Below are 22,839 nucleotides of genomic sequence, written 5' to 3' on the forward strand. Positions count from 1 at the left end.
AATTGCAACGAAGCATGGAGTATCATGTCAATGAAAATTCAAAGAACTGCTCTTTCAATAAATTTAGAAAATGTTTTGCGGGTCACTCCTAGTATTTAGTACATTTTCCTAGTTTTATGCCGAAAGGAAGGTCTATTGTAATATAGGAGATTGCGAAGATAAATGAAAGGTGTAAATTGAAAGAGACAGTAATATGTATGGTTTTTTTTCGTCAGAAATGCTGCTGCTAACGGTGTAGCTGTGTTGACAGTGTTATCCAATTCCGGGCTAACGTTGTTAGGTAACAACAGCGCCATCCTTTATGTTGCGGCCAGTTGTGGTATTTTGCACCCCTACATTCCGTGTCTACGGAAGTGATGTATATTTTGTGCGTAGCCGGAAGTTTTCTGCAGGAGGCTTAATTTTCGCATTAGTGATGGCAGCGTTAGAGACAGTGCCTAAAGATTTACGGCATTTACGGGCTTGTCTCTTGTGTTCGTTGGTTAAAGTAAGTCCGGTTAGAGAATACGGTTCTTACTACTTCATTTAGATTGCGTTCGGTCGTATTCTTAGCGAGTGAGGACTATTTGCTGGCGAGTGTTCCGTTTTAACTGTTCAACTCCATTATGAGTTGATTGGGGGCATTTTTAACTGTACTTCTTTCCGTACCGCTTGTTGGTGTGCAGAATTCAAAACCACTTCTGCGAGCACCCAAAAGTTCAGCTCCAATAATAATGTACAATGTCCTATGCAGTCGCAACATAAGGGTTTGTCGTTAAATCTGATGCTTCGAGGTAATAAATAGGGTCTTGGATACTGTTGTAGAACAGAGTGACCTGGTGGTTCCGGCACACAATTCTTTGGAGTTACATGTTACAGTTGGGTAAGAAGGTATTTAGCATCCTTGATGCCATTGCTCAGACCTTTGAGTATGGGATTGAGATGTCATTGTGAGGTTGTTCTCAATATTGGTGAGGCCTTTTCTGGAGTACTGTGCCCAATTTTGGTCACCCTGTTATAGGAAGAATATTACTCAGCTGGAGAGACCTAAAAAAGAAATTAAGGATGTTGCCTGGAATGGAGGGTTTGAGGTAAAAGGAGAGGCTGGATAGGCTAAGACTACTTTCACTAGTGTGTAGGAAATTGTGGGTGACCTTTTTAAAGGTTTATAAAATCATAAGTGGCATAGATAAGGTGAATAGTCAATGCTTTTTTCTCTGAGGGTAGTGGAGTCCAACACTAGAAGGCCTAGGTTTTAAGGTGAGAGGGACCTAAGGGGCAATGCTTTTGAGCAGAGGATGGTGTGTGTGTGTGTGTGTGTGTGTGTGTGTGTGTGTGTGTGTGTGTGTGGAAAGAGCTGCCTGTAGAAGTGGTGGAGGCTGGTGCAATTACTTCATTTTAAAATGTATCTGGATGGGTATTTGAATAGGAAGGGTTTAGATTGTTACAGGCCAAATGCTGGCAATTGGGACTAGATTAACTTAAGATATCTGGTCGCATGGACAAGTTGGACTGAAGGGTCTGTTTCTGTACTCTACATCTGTGAAAATGGCTAATTGTTTGGAGGGATGTGGGACTAGTTTAGTTTGGAATTATGATCAGCTTAGACTATTTGGACCGAAAGGTCTGTTTCTGTGTTATGTTACTATGACTATGACAGAATTTTTCTCCAATATTCAGTTATTGAGTGTGGCTTCAAGTTTTCATGGAGCAGCAAAGGTTTCATGTAGGATGTACGAATGGAATTGCAGTGTGTTTGAACTTGTCATTAATTGAATTGCAGCTGTTCAGGTCTCTAGTTGTATTCGTTGTTGCAACTGTTTCTTTTGAGTGACAGTACCAGCTTTTCAGTCAATATTGAAATCAGCCATTTTGTGGCTAAAACAGCGGAATGTGTACGTGGTACCACATCGGTGTTTTTGACATCTATGAATGCCATTTGATTTTAATTTAAGCATAGCGTACCTACCTTTCTTTTCTCTGCTTTATAGACTATCGATCAATTTGAGTATGATGGTTGCGATAACTGTGATTCCTACCTGCAAATGAAGGGGAATCGAGAGATGGTGTATGACTGCACCAGTTCTTCTTTTGATGGGTAAGTTAGTTTACAATTACACAATTTATAAGGTGGGAGGAATTGATAGTTTTAGTTTAGGAGAAATTGGAAGAGGGTGTGACATTTCTTTTGGGGAAAAGTGGAGATGTCCTCAAGCATGTTTTAATTAAAAGAACCATGATGAATATTTGAAGTTGGTTGGGTTAATATAATTAATAAAGAATGTGGGATCTTTATCAATAGAAGTTTACTGCTGAAAAAGCCAGAAACTTTTGCCGAACTTGTATCGAGCTTTAGTCCCTTGGCTTACATTTTGGAATAAAAGGTCATCCATTTATAACCAAGATGAGAAGTGCGTATATTCAAGGGAATATAGAATTTTTTCTATTCATTTGTAGGATGTGGGTGTCGCTGTCTGGCCAGCGTTTCTTGCCTGTCCTTAGAAGCCCTTGAAGGTGGTGTGAGCTGCCTTGTTGAACCACTGCAGTCCTCCTACTGTGTGGGTTGACCACAATGCTATTTGGGAGTGAATTTCAGGATTTTGACCTAGTAACAGTGAAGGACCGGTAATATTTCCAAGTCAGGATGGTGAGTGACGCGGAGGTGGTGGTGTTCCCATATGTCTGATGCCCTGGTACTTCTGGATGGAAGTGATCCTGGGTTTGGAAGATGCTGTCTGAGAATCTTTGGTGAATTTCTGCAGTGCATATTTTAGACAGTATACACTGCTGCTACTGATTGGTGGTGGAGGGAGTGAATGCTTGTGGATATAGTGCCAATCCAGTGGGCTGCTTTGTCCTGGATGCTGTCAAGTTTCTTGGGTATTGGTATAAATCTGTATTGTGCAAGGCTGTAGGTGATCATTTAATTTTTGGATATTAGGGAAATTGAGAGAAGTGTGAGAGAGGGTGGAGTTTAGATGGAAGACCAGCCATGCATTGAATGATGAAATGGTAAAGGGTTAAATGGTCTACTCCTGTTTCATTAGATTAAGAAATTTAATTGTGTATATATATTACTCCCTTAAAAATCTTTTAATCCTGCATTCACTGCCTGCAGTGGCAAATTCCAAAGTGTCTCAATGTTCTAAAGAAAGACAAAAACCTCATCTCTATCCTAAAAGGGAGATCTTTAATTTTTAAACAATACCTCCTAATTCCAGACTTCTTGTCAAGAGACAGCATCTCTTCCACATTGACCTTATCAAGACTATTCATGATCTTATATTCTTTAATTTATATTGCGTCTCACTCTCCTGAACTCCAGTGGGGGAAAAACCCCACTCTCAAAGTTGCCATCTTTGGAGACACCTGTCATTCCAAGTATCAATCCAGTAAACCTTCTGTAGATCATAACCAATGACTTTACATGTTTTGTAAAATAATTACATCAAAACTGTAGTCCCACATCTAGTCTCCCAAATGTCCTGACAAAGGCCTGATATTCAACAAGCTCTTGGTCTGTAGGGCATTAGGATTATCAGCCCTCATGTTTATGTCAGAGCTGTTCCAGGGTATGGATACTATAGGAAAGATAGAAAGCGGGGGGGGGGGGGGGGGGGGGGGTGCACGCAAGAGATGAGGCGTAGTGGCATTTTTGATTAGGGGTAGCATTACACCTGTACTTCGGGAGGATATTCCTGGGCATATGTCCAGGCAAGTTACTTGGATGGAACTGAGAAACAAGAAAGGGATGACAGATTATTGGGATTGTACTGTAGACCCCCCAATAATCAGTGGGAAACTAAGAAACAAGTTTGAATGGAGAACCCAGTTATCTGTAAGAATAATAGCATTGTTATGGTACGGAATTTTTACTTTTCAAACATAGACTGGTACTGCCATAGCATTAAGGACTTGGATGGAGAGGAACTTAAGTGGGTACAAGAAAATTTTCAGATTCATTATGTGGATGCACGTACTAGAGAAGGTGCAAAACTTGATCTATTTTTGGGAATCAGGCAGGGCAGGCGACTGAGCTGTCAGTGGGGGTGCACTTTGGGGTCAGTGACCATAATTCTAGTAGTTTTAAAATAGTGATGGAAAAGCATAGGCCAGATCTAAAAGTTAGTGTCAATATTGGCCTTCCTCCAATTTAGAAGTATCAGGCAAGAACTTTCAAAAGTTGGTTGTAGGCGGGTGTTTGAATGCAAAGGGATGACTGGAAAATGGGAAGCCTTCAAAATGAGAAAGTCTAGAGACAATATGTTCCTGTTAGGGTAAAGCACATCTGGTAGGTGTAGAGAATGCTGAATGACTGGAGAAATTGAGGTTTTTATCAAGAAAACGAAGCAAGCATATGTCAGAACATAGCAGAGATTGAGTGAATTGTTTAAAAGTATAAAGGCAGCAGGAGTATACTTAAGAGGGAGATCAGGAAAGTAAAAAGGGGACACGAGATAGCTTTGGCAAATAAACGTAAAGAAGAATCCAAAGGGATTCTACAAATACCTTTTAAGGACAAAAGGGTAACTAGGGAGAAAATAGGGCCTCTTAAAGATCAGCAACGCTGCCTATGTGCAGAACTGCTGGAGATGATGGAGATACTAAATGAGTATTTTGCATCAGTGTTTACTGAGGAGAAAGGTATGGAAGATAGACAACATAGGAAAGTAAATAGTGACATTTTGAAAATCTCTGTATTACAGAGGAGGTGCTGCTGGATGGCTTAGCATGTGAAGGTTGATAATTCCCCAGGACCTGATCAGGTGTACCCTAGAACTCTGTGAAAAGCTAAGTAAGTGATTGCTAGGCTCCTTGCTGAGATATTTGTATCATTGATAGCCACAGATGAGGTGCTCAGAGACTGGAGGTTAACTAAGGTGGTGCCACTATTGAAGAAGGGTGATAAGGAAAAGCCAGGGACGTATAGACTGGTGGGCAAGTTGTTGGAGGTAATCCTGAGAGACAGGATATATAAATATCCCTATATATAAAACGTGATTGTTACTTCTTGAAAAAAATTCAAAGAGGATTAATGAGGGCTGAGCAGTGGATGTGAGCTATACAGACTTGAGTAAGGTGTTCGACAAGCTTCCTCATGGTAGGAAGTCACTGGTTAGCAAGGTTAGATCACATGGAATACAGGGAGAACTAGCAATTTGCATACAGATCTGGCTTGCAGGTAGAAGACAGGTGGTAGTGGAGCATTGCTTTTTAGGCTGGAGGCCTGTGACAGCAGTGTGCCACAGTTGCTGGGTCCACTGCTTTGTCATTTTTATATAAATGATTTGGATGTGAACATGAGGTATGGTTACTAAGTTTGCAGAAGACACCAAAATTGGAGGCGTAGTGGACAGCGAAGAAAGTTACCTCAGACCTCTTAATCAGATGGGCCAATGGACTGAGAAGAGGCGGATGGAGTTTAAATTGGATAAATGTGAGGTCCTACATTTTGGAAAGGCAAATCAGGGCAGGACTTGTATACTTAATGGTGAGGTCCTGGGGAGTGTCGCTGAACAAAGACCTTTGGAGTGCAAGTTCATAGTTCTTTGAAAGTGGAGTTGTAGGTGGGATAGTGAAGAAGGGATTTGGTATGCTTGCCTTTATTCGTCAGTGTATTGGGTATAGGAATTGGGTGGTCATGTTGTGGCTGGACATTGGTTAGGTCTCTTCTAGAATACTGCGTGCGGTTCTGATCTCACTGCTGTAGTAGTGATGTTGTGAGACTTGGAAGGGTTTAGAAAAGAATTAAAAGGATGCTGCAATGGCTGAACGGCCTCACCTATAGGGAGAGGCTGAATAGACTGGGACTATTTTCCTTGGAGCATTAGAGGCTGAGAAGTGATCTTGAGCATGGATAGGGTAATTAGATGAGGTCTTGGCCCTGGGGTGAGGGAGTCCAAAGTTAGAAGGTATAGGTTTAAGGTGCGAGGGTAAAGATTTAAAAGGGACCTAACAAGAAACTTTTTCATGCAAAGGGTGGTGCGTGTATGGAATGAGCTACCATAGGAAGTGGTGGAGGCTGAGACAATTACGATATTTTAAAAGGAGTCTGGATGGGTAGATGAATAGGAAGAGTTTAGGTGGATACGTTTGAAACGCTGGCAACTGGGACTAGATTTATCTAGATATCTGTTTAGCATGGATGAGTTGGACTAAAGGGTCTGCTTCTGTGCTGTACATCTATGACTCTGACATGGGCAATGTACAGCAGTCATCTCAAGCCCCTTGAGAAATATCACCAGCACCACCTCTGCACTCTTGTAAACCCACTGTCAGGATAGATGCTATCAACTGCAATGGACAGACCAAATCATCTGCTTGCTTGACCCAAGACTTCCCAATTGAGCTCTTTCATGCCAAGAGGGCAGAGGAATCTCTTCAAAGATTCCCTGTCAGATTTCCTCTTATTCCCACTGATTTGTGGGAATTTGTTGCCCAAGGTTTCCAAATAGGAAAAAGGAACATTCATGACGGTGCCAACCTCTTCTTACAGGCCCAGATGGCAGTCTACACTTGCCACTGGTTCTGTCTCTACATGGTCACTGGTCACAGAATACTAATGGAATCACTTTTAGTACTTACCCTTCTATTGCTGTGGATATGTGAGCTCACCCAGCAAGTGACCCTGGATGTTTTTTTCAAAAATTTAAAATGGGATTGAACTTCTCTAATAATTTCTTATTGTAAATATGTTGTCGTGGTGGTGTGCCTGAGCATGTAAAGTGGGTCAGATCTTCCCCACCTGTTTGCTGCATTTGAAGACATTTTTGATCTTGGATAGGCATCTGCTTTTGAGTCTGCTGCTGGCCTTGTTACTGCTTTTCTGGCTGTTTGCTCCATTCTTCTTTCTGTTTTAGTTCTTTAAGAATTAAGAAATAATATTACATTTGCTGCCTTTTCCTTGGCTTAATCCGCTGGTCCAAACACCTCCAACCACCTTATCTTGTATGTATTGCTTTAAAAAACTTGGGTTATGGATATTTGCAGAATTCTGTAAATATTTACAAAGCAGATCAGAAAAACTTTAAAATGGTAATTAACTAATGATATTGTCCAGCTTTACAAATTTCAGCTACTTGCACATGACAGTAGTGTGGATCTAAAGGACAACTAATTTTTAAAATTATTTTTGACTGTTGAGGGGGTGGATAACATTGTTTCTTGATGTTGCTGAATATAGCTGTTCATTGTTTGTATTTCTTCCAGGATTATTGCAATGATGAGTCCTGAAGACAGTTGGGTCTCCAAATGGCAGCGGATAAGTAAGTTTAGAATGATCTTGGGCATGTGGCAATATGGTAGTATTGAATTTTGGCATTATTTTAGAGTAGGGAAATAATAATTACCTTGGCAGGACATCCTAATGTGTCACTGATCATCTTGTGCTGTGGAACTGTGTGAATAATGACTTATTCTACCTAGTATCTATGAGTATGAGGTTGTTGGCTTGTTTTCGTTCAGACATTTCATCACCATGCTAGTTGACATCATCAGTGTTACATCACTTCGTCGGAGGCCTTGCTGATGTCACCTCATGTTGTGACAAAACAGCTGAACAAAAATAAGTCAACAATTGCACCCACAAGCCAAGCTACAAACCCTTTCCAAAACTTTAAACAGTATGATTTTAGTCAGCAGCCTGGATTTGTCAGTTGAACTTAATGCTTTGTGGTCAATTCATACAGATCTAAAAATAGAGGCGTCATTATCTGTGTCTTCGTACGTGTTCTATAATCCTTGAAGGTTCTGACCCCAAGTACAGAAATCCGAACAGAACTTTGAATTTTTTAATACCTTTTAAACTTTCTAACCCCTAACTGTTAAATGCCAGAACACTTTGCAGAATTGTGAACAATAGAGTGAAGTTGGCTGCTGTTGAGCTGTGCAAGGACAACAGCCCTAGACTTTGAGAGGAGATTTGTTTTCTTTCTTGCCTAATCTTTCCCGTTGTCTTCTCTCTGCTATTTTTCTGGTATAAAGTAGCTAGCTGAAATAACCATTATTCGTATGTGAACTTTCCTTGTGTGGAAGGACTGTCTTTGTTGTATCATTTAAGAGTCACTGCTTAGCAACCATGAACAACGTATGACTAATTTGCTATTCTAGTCGAGACACTGCAGTCCGTTTAAGATCACAGACTTGATGTCCAATTGGTCTGGGTGGCTCAACTGTTGTGAGGAGAACGTCTTTTTAAAAATTCTTCAGTTGGTTGGAGGCATTCAAATACATAGAAACTTTCAAGTTCCCCTCTGAGCCACTTGCCATCCTGATTTGGAACTATTTGTTTTCTCATCGTTGTTACTAGATAAAATCCTTAACTTGTTCAGCACAGGCATTGCGGGTTCTACCTGGGATTGCAGCAGTTCATCAACAACAACAGCTATCTGCATCCTTTCAAGGACAGCAAGGGATAGAAGATAAATGCTGGCATAGACGACAATGGCTACATCCCTTGAATACTTATTTTAAAAATCAGAATCTAACTTATCTTCTGAATGCCACAGGCACTGGGGACACAAGCGATCAGTTGCTCATCACAGAATTCCTAGTCTCTGATCTGCTCTTGTAACCAGAGTATTGGCTGTCTGGTTCAGCTTCTGGTCAATAGTAAACCTGAGGATGCTATTAGTGAGGGATTTGGGAACAACGTAATTGAGCATAAAGGGTGATGGTTATGTTCTCTCTTGTTTTGAAATATTCATTAGTTACAAATGTTACTTGTCACTAAGCCCAAGCCTGGATTTTGTCCAGGTCTTGCTGCGCTTATGCAATATTAAGGTGTCATGAATGGTGCTGAACAATCAGCAGTTATCAGTGAACAGCCTGCCTTTTGAGCATATAATGGAAGGAAGGTCATTGAAACAATCAAAAATGGTTTGGTCTATGACACTACCCTGTGGAACTCCTGCAGTGATCTCCTGAGACTGAGACGATCAACCTTCAACAACCACAACTACCTTCCTTTTATGTGAGGTATGAATCACAGAATCATAAGAGTACAGAAGAAGTCCATTGACTCTGCACTGACAAAAACTACCGTAAATTTACACTAATTCCCCTTTCCAGTACTTAACCCATAGCCTTGAATATTGACATTTAATGTGCTTATTCAACCGCAACTTTTAAAAGTTGTGAAGTTTCCTAGCTCTAGTACTCTCTCAGACAACTCATTCTTGACTCCCACCACTGTCTGGGTAAACATTTTTTTCAAATTTCCTTTTAAAACTATACCTCCATTTTATTAACAAAGTGTGGAGCTGGATGAACACAGCAGGCCAAGCAGCATCTTGGGAGCGCAAAAGCTGACATTTCGGGCCTAGGCCCTTCATCAGAAAAGGGTCTGATGAAGGGTCTAGGCCCGAAACGTCAGCATTTGTGCTCCCAAGATGCTGCTTGGCCTGCTGTGTTCATCCAGCTCCACACTTTGTTATCTTGGATTCTCCAGCATCTGCAGTTCCCATTATCCCTCCAATTTATTGACCTTTCAGCTTAGGGAATGGTTGGTATCTGTCTACCCTGTCCATACCTTTTATTATCTTATACCTCAATCAGGTTCCTTGTCAGCCTTCTGTACTCTAAAGCAGCAACCCAAGCTTGTCCACCCTCTTCATAGCCAAACTGCTCTAACAGATGGACTTCCTGGTGAATCTCCTCTGCATCCTTTCCAGTGCAGAAACATCCGTCCAGTGACCAGACTGCACAATATTTGAACTGCTGCCAAGAGACTTTTTTGGGATCCAGAGACTGCGCTGAAGAGGGCAGTTCCTACTTGACACTGTACCACTGCAGCCAAGCATGGATGATAGTGGTTGTATCTGATATATTGTAATGTACATACAACTGTCAGGCTATTGCTTGACCAGTCTGTAGGACTGCTCTCCCAATTTTTTTTTTGGTAAGAATGATTTTGCTGGGTAAATAAACAAGGCGTGTGTTTGCTATGTTGTTTCTGAGCCTGGTTCAATGTCAGGTGACCTGTTTTGATTTCATTCCTTAAACTTTTGTAGTTTGATTCTACTGAGTAGTTTGGAAGTATTTCGCAGGTCAGTTTACAGTCATGTGTTGGCTAGAGCAGTAAACACCTTTTGATTTCCTTCCCTAGAAGTGAAGAAAGTCACTGGACTCGCAGTTAACTGCTGTGCTTTGCCAGAAATTTCTGTTTCTTTTGTTTCAGATTTTCAACATCCACAGTTTTGTTTTATTCCTCTAAAAATACAGTCTGTTTGAAATCTGTTTATATGTACTAGAGCCATATTTTTATGTTGTAATTGTATCATTCAGTCTAAAATACTTGTTGAAAATTAGTGATCATGATTTGATTTTTAAGCTAATATAGGAATGAGAAATTTTTGTGCATAATCTGGAACTCTTAATAACTATCTTACACAAGACAGTGCCTCATAATCCTGTATTTGCCTGAATTTCTGTATAATGACTTGCATGTATTACCTAATGATAGGGTATACCTACTTCTTGTTTTCTAGGTAACTTCAAGCCAGGGATATATGCAGTATCGGTGACAGGACGGTTACCTCAGGGTAAGAATGTACATGATACGTCATGGTTACATTTTAATTGATTAATCTGAGAACCAAACAATGTTTCCACCTGGTTGGGCAGGTGGCCTATATGTGTATTCTGTGAACGCGCACGCAATGCCGGATGAATTGACCGCAAATGAGGTCTTTCTAATCGGTCTGTTTCTTACAGATTAGAACCAAAATGTAGCAATTACATAATTTAGATTCTGCATCAACTCTGGAACAAGTAGGTACAATTCAGTACAGTATGTAACTTTTAGTTTCAGGCACTTGTAACAGAAATTCAGCCCAGAGAAAGTGAGAAAAGCTGTACTCCTCTGTGCATAGCAGAGGGTTATCTATTTGGTAATCAGTGCTGGAAGATTGTTGCCTAGTTTGTTTGGAAGGCAATTTAGATAGAGTTGTAGAGTCATACACCATGGAGACAGATACTTTGGCCAAATCATCCATACCAACCAGCTTCCTAAATTGAAAGAGTCGCATTTGCCTGCTTTTGGCTCATATTCCTCTAAATTGTTCCTATCCATGCACTTGTCCAAATGTCTTTTAAAGGTTGTAATTGTAGTCGCTTTTGCCTCTGGCAGTTCATTCCACATAGGCATTGCCCTCTGTGAAAACATTGTCCCTCAGGTCCCTTTTTAAATCTTTCCCCTCTTTCCTTAGACCCGTGCCGTCTAGTTTTGGACTTCCCTACCCTGGGGAAAAGACCTTGACTGTTCGCCCCATTCATGTCCCTCATGATTTTATAAACTCAAAGGTCACCCCTCTACTTCCTAGGCTTCAGAAAATGTCCCAGCCTATCCATCCTCCTCTTTTCACTCTATCCCTCCAGCCTCAGTAATATCCTTGTAAACCCGCAGACAGGAAGAAAGCCAAATCGAACCACCAGCTTATTGATGAGAAAGGACACAAGAATGAAAAACCACATGCTCACATGGAAACAGACATCCCAATCTGATCTAGTTCCATTTGTCAGCATTTGACCTATATTCCCCTCAAACCTTCCTATTCATCTACCCGTCCAGATACCTCTTAAATGTTGCAATAGTACTAGCCTCCATCACTTCCTCTGGCAGCACATCCCATACTTCCATCACCTTCTACATGGAAAAGTTACCCCTCCGATCCACTTTTTAATTTAAAAAAATCTCCATCCTTTCATATTAAAACTGTGCTCTATTTTTTGGACTCCCCTACCTGAGGCAAAAGACCTTGGCTATTCACCCTATCCATGCCTGCAATGATGTCTGCTCCACAGGGGGAGAAAAAAAGCCCTAGCCTATTCAGCCTGTCCTAATAACTCAAATCCCCCAGTCCAGCAACGTCCTTGTAAATCTTTTCTGCACTCTCCTGTTTAACAACATCCTTTTTATAGAAAGGCCACTTAGAATGTACACAGAATTCTTAAAAGTGACCTCACCAATGTCCTATACAGCTGCAACATAACGCCCCAACTCCTTGTTCCCAACGTTCTTTTCAGCAAGCATACCAAACATTGCCTTTGCCAGCCTTTTGCAAGTCTGTCTAGATTAGGAATAAAGGTGGGTCCAGTCACGTTTTGGCTCAAGTTGACCAGATAAGAGAAATATAAGACTGATTGGAATGATATTTTAAGCCTTTTCCAAGTTTAAAAAACATTATGGAGCAAGGTTTTTTAAAAAAGTCTTCAATTGCTAATACACATTCTTAAACAAAATAACTTTGACTTTGGTGTCCTTATCATCTGTGTCCACTGGTTCCACCTTTTCAGAAGATCAGAGAAATACAAATGAGGGTTGACTGCTAGGTCGTGTAGCAAAGAAATACACTTTCCAATTAATGATCTAACATGATTAGATTTTAGCTAGTAAGCTCTTGATTTTTAAATAATTCAGGATTTGCCACTGAATGCTGCATCATTATAGCTGTAAAAATTCCATAATAAAAGCAATACTAACTTCTAATGCCTGCCACAAGCTCTGTCTTGGAGTGGGTTTTCACCTCTCGTCCTTCCCCTCTGTGAAAGAAGGGCATCTATTGAGCCAGGCTGTTTTCTTTTTTTATTCCTAATATCCAATGATAGTTCCAAGCAAGGTGTCCTGCTAAGATTTGAATCTGTTCTGAGCATCAGCCTCGGCCTCGAGATTATTATTCCTGTGACAGTACCAGTATGTCACCATCCCTCTCTTTTTTATAGTGGAGTACTATGACACCGTTGGTCATGTAATTCTACCTGGCTTTGGGAGTAGATCTGAATCATCAGTTAGTGCAGTAGATCATGTAACAAACCTGTCTCCTTGTTGCCTAGTGGCTTGACTTGTGAATCTGTGCACATTTACAGTTTCCACTCAATCTGTGCCTACAGGTATTGTACGGGAACTGAAGAGTCGAGGTGTGATCTACAAATCAAGAGACACTGCTATCAAATCCTAATGGATCCGTTTTGCCAATAAAATTATTACTAATGATTCTTTCCAACTAGGTTTCATGTTTACCTACTTGTAACTAGAAGTTTCTGTCATGTTCTTACAGCCGATGTATTGCAATATGTTTATGTATCAGTGAACTGCTTTTGCATTCGCCAAGAAAAATTGATTACGACAGTTGGTAATTTTTAATCAAATTTGACTGTCTAGTGCTGATTGCAGTGAAGTTCTAATATGTACAAAGGAAGCATCAACAGTGCTTGGGTATCTAAAATCCCAAAACTACTTTTGAAGAAGAATTGGGAGAAGAGAAAAGTTGAAAATGGATTTCATTAGTATTTATTGAAGAATTGAGAAATGGTAGAACTGGCAAGATGCTCTTTAAATTTCAAAGGTTTGTAGTCTTACTTTCATGTTACATGTGCAGCAATGCATTTGAGAGTATTACAATGAGGAGGAAAATTGACTAATTAAACAACCTTAAATATTCAATTTGAGTCTCAGCAATAATTCACTTGGTAGCCCCCTCACCTGTAATGGCTTGAGCACAAAATCAAGGCTGACACTAGTGAAATACTGCCGGAGTGAGATATTAAACATGTCTTCATGCTTGAGTGGTTGTGAAAAATCCCGTGGCATTACTTTTGAATTGTGGAGGAGTTATTCCTGTTGTCAAGATGAATGTTTATCTGTAAATTAAAACCAAAAACAGTTTATTTGGTCATTACCATATTGCTGTATACGAGAATTTGCTATAGACAAATTGGCTACTGGATTCCTAGATTACAGCAATGTCTACATGTGAGGAGCACTTTTGGGCTATGGTTGTGAAGATGGCTGTGTAAAATGCAAGTCTTTTCTTCTCTTTAAGTAGCACATTTTAAAGTGGTGTAACCTTTTCAGTTCCCTTCAGAGCACTGTTTGAGCAAAAAAATTAACAAAGCTGCATAGATATTTTGATTAGAAAGATATATATTTTTTAAAGCCTCTTTAAGAGAGGCCTGAGGCTGAGTTTTCAAGAAAATTTCAGATTTAGAGCCTGGGCAACTAAAGGCATGGCTGTCAGTGGCAGAACGTTTAAGTTGTGGGGTCCTGGAGACTAGAAATGGATGAGTGCGGTTTGTAGGTTGGAGGTTGTAGGATTGGAAAACATTACAGCATAAGGAGAAATTGAATGAAGTTTTCTTAAACAAGTAGTTTGTCGGTAGGTGTTGGGTTGAGTGAATGAAATCAAATGAGGACATGGGTAACAGAATTTTGGGTCTCCTAATGTTTTGTTTCACAGCACATCAGCACAAAAGTTTGCATCATATCAATTCATATTGTTCTCATTTGCACAGTGTATATTTACTTGCCTTGTCTTTGTTTGCTGATTAACTTTTTAAGATCAGCAGGGTCTTGTGATATCATAACTAAAGTGTTTATTTTAATCTGTATCTGTATACTTGAATTTTACATTAGAATCAGGTCAGAGCACATGCTGACAACTTGTGTTTGACAAAGAGACTTCAAGGTTTAATGTGGTGCCTGTATTTTCAGTACTGGATGCATCTTTTGGAATCCACAATGATACCTGTGTTTTGCTGCTGCTTCAGTTTGCATAGGTCATTAGTGTAAATATTGGATTATATGCTACAAGTATGCAGAACTCCAGATTGTGATGTCAGACTGTTTGCTTTTACTTCACTGTTACACACTCAGGTCTGGAAATACTCATTAGGTTTGCCAGCATTTCTCTCGAGAGAAACAGCATTAATTTCAGTTCTGTCCTTTCATCAGAACTGGGCAAAATTCACAAATGTAATTGAAAAGGATGGTCAAACAACAAAGAACAACTCTAATTGCATGGAAAGCAAGAGAAAGTGAATGGCTATATGGTCCAAGGTCAGTGGAGTGGAATAGAACATGAAGAAATTCACCTTGGGGAGGTGTGAATGACAGGATCTTGAACAGCTGCCATCCTAAAGAAAAGGAGCAAAAATAACTGGCAAAAGAAAAGGAAGCCAAACATGGGCACAGGTTATAGCCTCTAAAATTGTTGAACCCCAGATCAAGTGCAGTAGGTTCCAAAGTAACCTTCTGAACATGAGTTTAGAAATGTGCTTCAATTTACCCTCTTGAATTCACAATTTGAGATGTAGCAGTTAAAGGATGCAAAGGCTCCCTTTTAAAATATTTTGCAGCCAATGGAGTCCACCTGAAATATGGCCACTGTTTGAAAATTGGAAATTTACACAGCAAAGACCAACAAACAATATTGGGATAAACATTAAACGTATCTTCTGATCATTTAAGCAATGAATATTGACTATAATGCCAAGAAAAGTTAGAAATTGTTCTTCCAGTGTTGTGATTTTTCATATTTGCAAGAACAAAAGTTTTGACTTGATATCACTTCTGAAAGAAGGCAGCTCCTATACAAACAATTTGATTATTACTTCAGAATTTCAGGTGAGATTATGCATTTTACTGGAGTACAGTTTTACTTGTAACCTTCCTTCTCAGGAGAGTGCTACTTTTCCTGTCCTTTCTAATCTGCATAGAAAACGAGGTTAGATGACTTAGTGGTGTCTTCATAGGATTATAATAATTATTGCTCAAATTAGAAAAGCTCAGCTCTTACTCGAGCAAAATCACACCAATTGTACTATCTCTGATTAGCCACTGTGGGGTAGTAGTGGTGCTGACAATCGCACAGCTGAGATTGTCTTCCAAGAACTATAAGCATCTTCCTTTGAGTTGTGTATGACTGCAGCCAGCAGAGATGTTTTTCCTAATTCTAACTAATTTCAGTTTTACTAAATGCAGCAGAAAGGAGGCCATGTCACATGCTGCCTTAATGTCAAAGGAAGTCTGTCTCACCTCTCATCTTTTGACTATGTTTTGACCAAGACTGAGGCCTGGATCCGAGTGACCATAAACATCAGTGAGCAGGCTGTGGCTGAGTAAGTGCCACCATCAACAGTACTTGCTATCAGTTTGAGAGTAGACCATTGGGGTTGTGATTGGCTGATGGCATTTGCTTTATTTTTGTGGAAATGACATACTTGGGCAATTTTCCTCATTGTTAGTAAAAGCTAATTTTGTAGCTGCATATAATGTGTAGATGACTGGCAATGTTTGGAGCAGTTGTCTTTGGTATTCAGCTGAATATTCTGTGCCATTAGTCTTTGCTGTACATAATGCCTTCAATGATTTATAAACCCATAACGATTTCTTGAATTTTTGTGAAAATTTATATTTCTAATTGAAATTAGACATTTAAACAGCTACATTCTGAAGAAGATGCAAAATCCCAGTCTCTCTAAATGATAACACATTTTAGGCTGATAGTTATCCAGTGTGAGTATCAAAAAACTGAAAGAACTGCAGAAGCTGTAAATTAGGAATAAAAGCAAGTTTCTGGAAAGGCGGAGTTTAAAAAAAAATCAGTTAACATTTTCGGGTCCGGCCTCAGAACAGTACTGAGGAAGTGTCACCAGACCCGAAATGTTTTTGCAGGAAGTTCTGTTTTTGTGGTGTCCACTGTGTATAATGTTCTTCAACATTTTGGCCTTTTGTCATTGAGTCTGCAGTATTTTATTTGTTAATTATTTTGTGTGCATAAAATGTAGTCTGCCCAGATTGATTTGTTGTGTTTTTGCCCATCTTTTCCAGTCAATAATTTAAGTGAATTAGTTGACCTGAGATATGTGAACTCTAATAGTCAAATGCACAATGACATGTTTCAATTCCACATACAGAAACTGATTAAACCACTAAGTAAATACTGAATTTTAAGACTGGATTGGCTAATTGCCTGTCAAATCTTGTTTAGGATTTCTGTTCAAAGAATTATAGCTTATTTACTTGCAGTACCCATTACCCCCACCATGTGACACCATTATTCTAAAAGTCATTGAGTGTTTGCCATTAACACTTCCAAGGCATAAGGTGGTTGTTTGCCGAAACCTAAAGACCTAACTGCTATTATAGACAGGAGATGTGAGATAATGTTCTTCTTTCACCAGCCCCCACTCAACTGCATAGATATTTTTGAGGAGTGTTTTAACTTTCAGGAACAGATGCAAAACAGCATTTCTAGTATGGTTAAATTGAAAGGAGGAGGAGAAGTTAACTGTTCAGGTGTTGAGCAAATAAATACAATACCTATTCTTCATCCCCCTCAAGACATGCACACATAATGACCAAAATAGGCAGCATGTATAGCTATCTTTGAGAATTGATGTGACTATTTAAATTGTTCCTTTCAAGATGGTCTTTGGAAGCATTTCAGGATTGAAAATTGCCTTTGAACTGCTGAAAGAAAAACAAGTAAATTTCCAATGATATTCTAAGCAATGGCAGGTCTGCAGATGTGGTATTAAGTTTTTTTTAAATTCAAATTTGATCACCTCTGATTTTCAGGTACATTTGCTGTTTTAGTACCCCTTAAAGGCATAGCTGATTTCTGCAATCAACTTGCCAGATATATAGCTGAGAATGATCTTTTGATCCTTACTCTATTAATATCTACACTGTCACCTCTTAAACACTTGGAATTATTTCGGACTGAAAATTATTTTCAAGTCCCTGCATATTTTGAATTCATTTTCTTTTCAATATTTTCCTTGGTGATGCTGTGAATTTGATTTCTAGCTATTTGCCTCTGGACCATGGATCATTGGAATAGCTCCTGGTGTATGAAGAAGCCATTTGGCCCATTGTTTATGCCAGCAAGAAAAAGCCATCTATGTCCATTCTTCTGATTCAGACCACCCTGCTGAGATGGTATCCTGGCTGATGGCTGCACACTTTTTTTAAATTCCCAATTGGAAACCAAGCACTGCAGATGTTGCAAGTCTGAAACAAAAATAAGTTGCTGGAGAAACTCCAGCAGGTCTTCAGGACTGAAGAAGGATCATTGGACTTAAACGTTAACTCTGCTTTTTCTCCTTTTTTTAGATATTGCCAGACCTGCTGTGTTTTTCTCCAGCAATTTCTGGTTATTCCAATTCAATACTGATTGGTAAATACATTCGGATCATAGAATAGGTGTGGAAAATGATGTATTCTTGATTTATGTTGATTTTTTGGGTCAGATTTACAAGAGGCCAGGGCTAGGCCTTAAGGGGAATGGTTGGTGTTGACACGAATACCAGTGTTCCATTGATCGGTGATGACATTCCTAATCTTGAGCACAAAAATAAAGTTCCTCTTCCTGCAATTTGCTTCTAATTATACGTGTGTGTGTGTGTGTGTGTGTGTATATACCTCAACAAGGCTGCAGTTCTTATTTAAACTTTTCAGTGGGTTGTTCCTCAAGTTTTGCTCTTTAATTGAGTGTTCCTAATCTTTGGCCATACAGTAAGGTATAGGAAGACTGGCCAAGCTCCTTTTGGGCCTGCTGCTGGGCTTGACTAAGGTAATCATTAATCATTTAACAAATCCAGGAATTAGGCTACACAGCGTTAGACCTGACTACTGCTGATGTGAGCCGTCAACGTATGATATTAGTGTAAATGAAAGTGGCTGAAACAGACATAAATAGGTTGATAAATGTTGAACAAAGAGGAAATCATTCAGCTTTTGTGGGTAGTGTGTATAATTTGCTCACTTACATTGAGATGTAGGTGCACATTTAAGACAGATGAGGAATTTCGTCTGATAGTGAGTCTGTGGAATTCTTTACCACAAACAGTTGTTGAGTCTGGGTCATTTCAGTACATTCAAGGCGTATTGCTTCTTTAATCAATCAGTTGGTCAAGGGTTTTAGAGAAAGATGGGAAAATGTAATTGAGGATTCAGATTAATTGTGATTATGACCACAGCTATTGGATGATGGAGCAGTCTTGATGGGCTGAAAGGAGTAGAAGTAGGCCAATATCGTCGTCTTGTATGGAAGACTATATCTGTATCAACCCGTTAGATAGCACAGATAAACCTGGTCATAATGGACACAAGTATTTCTGCAGACCTCGTGCAGCAATGAAAAGACTAGAAAGGAGGAGCAAGTTTATAACCTATTACAGTGAGGGAATCAGGGTCTTACCAAGGAGATTGCACAGAACACCACTTTCTCGTGCGTTCAAGGGACCCATGAATTCTCTATATTTAACAAAGAATGTACTGGCATTGCAGACAATTCAAAAACAAATTCACTAAGCTGATTCATGGGATGAAGTAGTTCATTGATCAAGAATAGCTAAACAGTTTGCCTGCCATTCAGAAAAAGACCTAATGACTAGTGGGTAACTGCAGGGATCGGTGCTGGTTCCAGCTGTTCACAATATATTTTTTGATGAGGGAACTAAATGTAATATCTCCAAGTTTGCAAATAACACACAGCTGGATTGGAGCATAAGCTGTGATGAGGATGCAGAGATACTTTGCTGTAATTTGGATAAGTTGAGTAATTGGGTAAATTCATGGCAGATGCAGTATAATGTCGATTAAATGTGAGGTTATTCACAGTAGGAAAGACAGATTATTACGTAAATGGAATTAGACTGGGTAAGAGGGTGCAATGAGACTGGAACGTCATTATACACCAGTTTCTGAAAGTAAGCATGTAGGTGCAGTTGGTGGTAAAGAAGGCAAATAACGTATTGGCCTTCATAGTGAAAGGATTCAAGTACAACAGCAGGGAAGGTCTTGCTTTAATTGTACTGGGCCTTGGCAAGACCACACCTGGAGTATTGTGTGCAGTTTTGGTCTCCTTATCTGAGGAACGATGATCTGGCTACGGAGGGAATGTGATAAAGCTTTTCCTGACGGTAGTCGTAGGACCAACATATGAAGGGAGATTGGATCAGTTAGGATCATATTGACTGAAGTTTTGAAGAATAAGTGGGATTGCATAGAATCACATGCAATTTGAACAGTAATAGACCAGGGTATACAAAGGAAGGATGTTCCTGATGGACAGTAAACCAGGAGTCATAGTTTAAGGTCACTTAGGACTGAGATAAGGAGAAATTTCTTCACCCAGAGGGTGGTGAGGCTGTGGTATTCTCTGCCACAGAAAGTGGTTGAGGCCAAACATTGAATGTCTTCAAGAAGGAGTTACATAGAGTTCTTATGGTTAAAGGGATCAAAGCTTATAGGGAGATAGCAAGAACAAGATGGTCAGCCATGATCACATTAAATGGAAGAGCAGGTTTGAAGGGCTGAATGGCCTACTTCTGCTTCTATTTTCTATGTTTCTATGCTGAAGCCAAACAAACCAGTAACAGCAGCTCATGACATTCCACAATGGGTGACTTACCAAAAGGAAAGGGAATGGCCAATATTCATCTTCATTCCTAAGAAGGAAGCACTTTCTTTACTTTGAGCAATTAATTAAGCTATTCATTACTTATTACCAACAATAGTCATCTTGGGCTTTAATTTTGGTTCGTGTAAAAGTCTGGATACTAAATGGAACTATGCCAGAAAAAAAAGGCCAAATGTGAATAGAGGAAAAATAGTGGGATAAAATTCTGATTTACTGAGCTGAAAATAGGCCTTAGGTGGGAAGGCCGTAGCCAGAACTGGAGTATGAGATTATTCCAAAATTCTCACAGAAGGACAGGAGCTAAGCAGAAGTGGTTGAGCAACTGAAGGCATTCACCTGCAATAACCATTGTTTCAAATGCAAGAAGCAAGAGGGCAGCAAGCAATCCTAGGTGCAAGAAGAAGAATTTTCAGAACCTAGAAATAGAGCCACATGTCTGTTCAAACTGCAATTGTTGTTGAACCCAACAGAGACTAGCAAATTCCTCCCATCTCTATCTGTGCACAAAAAAAACAAAAGAACAACTGTTGAGAGCTGGTGTAGGTTCATCTGTTCTGATAAATTCAGGCCATTTCTCAAGATGTTTCTTCAAGGAGTATTTATCTACACCACACACATGAAGACCTTGCAGTGTATCTCTTTACCCTAAATTGTTCGAGTTTCAAGCTTCTAGCAGTTATTTTCACATAATGAGATCACAATTACTTAACATACCACAGTGACTTTAACTTCACACCCTTCAACTCTACCTCTACAGTCAAAAGAACATAGTAAATGTGAAAATCTAATATTGTGAACATTTTTTTAAAAGAACGAACTAATACAGCTAAAATATCTCCAGATGTAAAATAATTGGCTGTCCAGAGAGACCCTGGAGTAATGAAGTGTGAAGGAAGCTTCAAAGAGATTGATTAACAAGGGAGAAATATACAATACAAACTAAATCATGATATCTTGGCAATTATCTAAGACTATGAACACGATTGGAGAAAAGACAACAGTCTGGACAAGAGATAATGGGAACTGCAGATGCTGGAGAATCCAAGATAACAAAGTGTGGGGCTGGATGAACACAGCAGGCCAAGCAGCATCTCAGGAGCACAAAAGCTGACGTTTCGGGCCTAGACCCTTCATCAGAGAGGGGGATGGGGTGAGGGTTCTGGAATAAATAGGGAGAGAGGGGGAGGCGGACCAAAGATGGAGAGAAAAGAAGATAGGTGAAGAGGAGAGTATAGGTGGGGAGGTAGGGAGGGGATAGGTCAGTCCAGGGAAGATGGACAGGTCAAGGAGGTGGGATGAGGTTAGTAGGTAGGAAATGGAGGTGCGGCTTGAGGTGGGAGGATGGGATAGGTGAGAGGAAAAACAGGTTAGGGAGGCAGGGACGAGCTGGGCTGGTTTTGGGATGCAGTGGGGGAAGGGGAGATTTTGAAGCTTGTGAAGTCCACATTGATACCATTGGGCTGCAGGGTTCCCAAGCGGAATATGAGTTGCTGTTCCTGCAACCTTCGGTGGCATCATTGTGCGATTGCAGGAGACCCATGATAGACATGTCATCTAAGGAATGGGAGGGGGAGTTAAAATGGGTCATGACTGTGAGGTGCAGTTGTTTATTGCGAATCGAGCGGAGGTGTTCTGCAAAGCGGTCCCCAAGCCTCCGATTGGTTTCCCCAATGTAGAGGAAGCCACACCGGGTACATTGGATACAGTATACCACATTGGCAGATGTGCAGGTGAACATCTGCTTAATATGGAAAGTCATCTTGGGGCCTGGGATGGGGGTGAGGGAGGAGGTGTGGGGGCAAGTGTAGCACTTCCTGCAGTTGCAGGGGAAGGTGTCGGGTGTGGTGGGGTTGGAGGGGAGTGCGGAGCGGACAAGGGAGTCCCAGAGAGAGTGGTCTCTCCGGAAGGCAGACAAGGGTGGGGATTGAAAAATGTCTTGGGTGGTGGGGTCGGATTGTAGATGGCGGAACTGTCGGAGGATGATGCGTTGTGTCCGAGGTTGGTGGGGTAGTATGTGAGAACAATGGTAATCCTCTTGGGGCGGTTATGACAGGGGCGGGGTGTGAGGGATGTGTTGCGGGAAATGCGGGAGATGCAGGCAAGGGCGTTCTCGACCACTACAGGCGGAAAGTTGCGGTCCTTGAAGAACGTGGACAGCTGGGATGTGCGGGAGTGGAATGCCTCATCCTGGGAGCAGATGCGGCAGAGGCGGAGGAATTGGGAACAGGGGATGGAATTTTTGCAGGAGTGTGGGTGGGAGGAGGTGTATTCTAGGTAGCTGTGGGAGTCGGTGGGCTTGAAATGGACATCAGTTTCTAGCTGGTTACCTGAGATGGAGACTGAGAGGTCCAGAAAGGTGAGGGATGTGTTGGAGATGCCCCAGGTGAACTTGAGGTTGGGGTGGAAGGTGTTGGTGAAGTGGATGAACTGTTCAAGCTCCTCTGGGGAGCAAGAGGTGGCGCCGATACAGTCATCAATGTAACGGAGGAAGAGGTGGGGTTTGGGGCCTGTGTAGGTGTGGAAGAGGGACTGTTCCACGTAACCTACAAAGAGGCAGGCATAGCTTGGGCCCATGTGGGTGCCCATGGCCACCCTGTTTGTCTGTAGGAAGTGGGAGGAATTGAAAGAGATTCCTTAGATGACATGTCCATCATGG

General features: G+C 40.6%; 1 protein-coding gene across 1 annotated transcript; it reads left to right on the forward strand.

Annotated features, from left to right (window-relative positions):
• Positions 1–380: 380 nt before the first annotated feature.
• Positions 381–16,150, forward strand: supt4h1 (SPT4 homolog, DSIF elongation factor subunit). The gene is made up of 5 exons (XM_048557351.2): positions 381–487; positions 1,971–2,077; positions 7,189–7,244; positions 10,467–10,520; positions 12,868–16,150. Exons 1-5 carry the CDS (start codon positions 416–418, stop codon positions 12,933–12,935), a joined length of 357 nt encoding a protein of 118 aa, XP_048413308.1. The 5' UTR covers positions 381–415; the 3' UTR covers positions 12,936–16,150.
• The last annotated feature ends 6,689 nt before the right edge of the window (positions 16,151–22,839 follow it).

The sequence above is a fragment of the Stegostoma tigrinum genome, chromosome 27, assembly GCF_030684315.1.
Source record: "Stegostoma tigrinum isolate sSteTig4 chromosome 27, sSteTig4.hap1, whole genome shotgun sequence".
NCBI classification, from domain to species: Eukaryota; Metazoa; Chordata; class Chondrichthyes; order Orectolobiformes; family Stegostomatidae; genus Stegostoma; species Stegostoma tigrinum.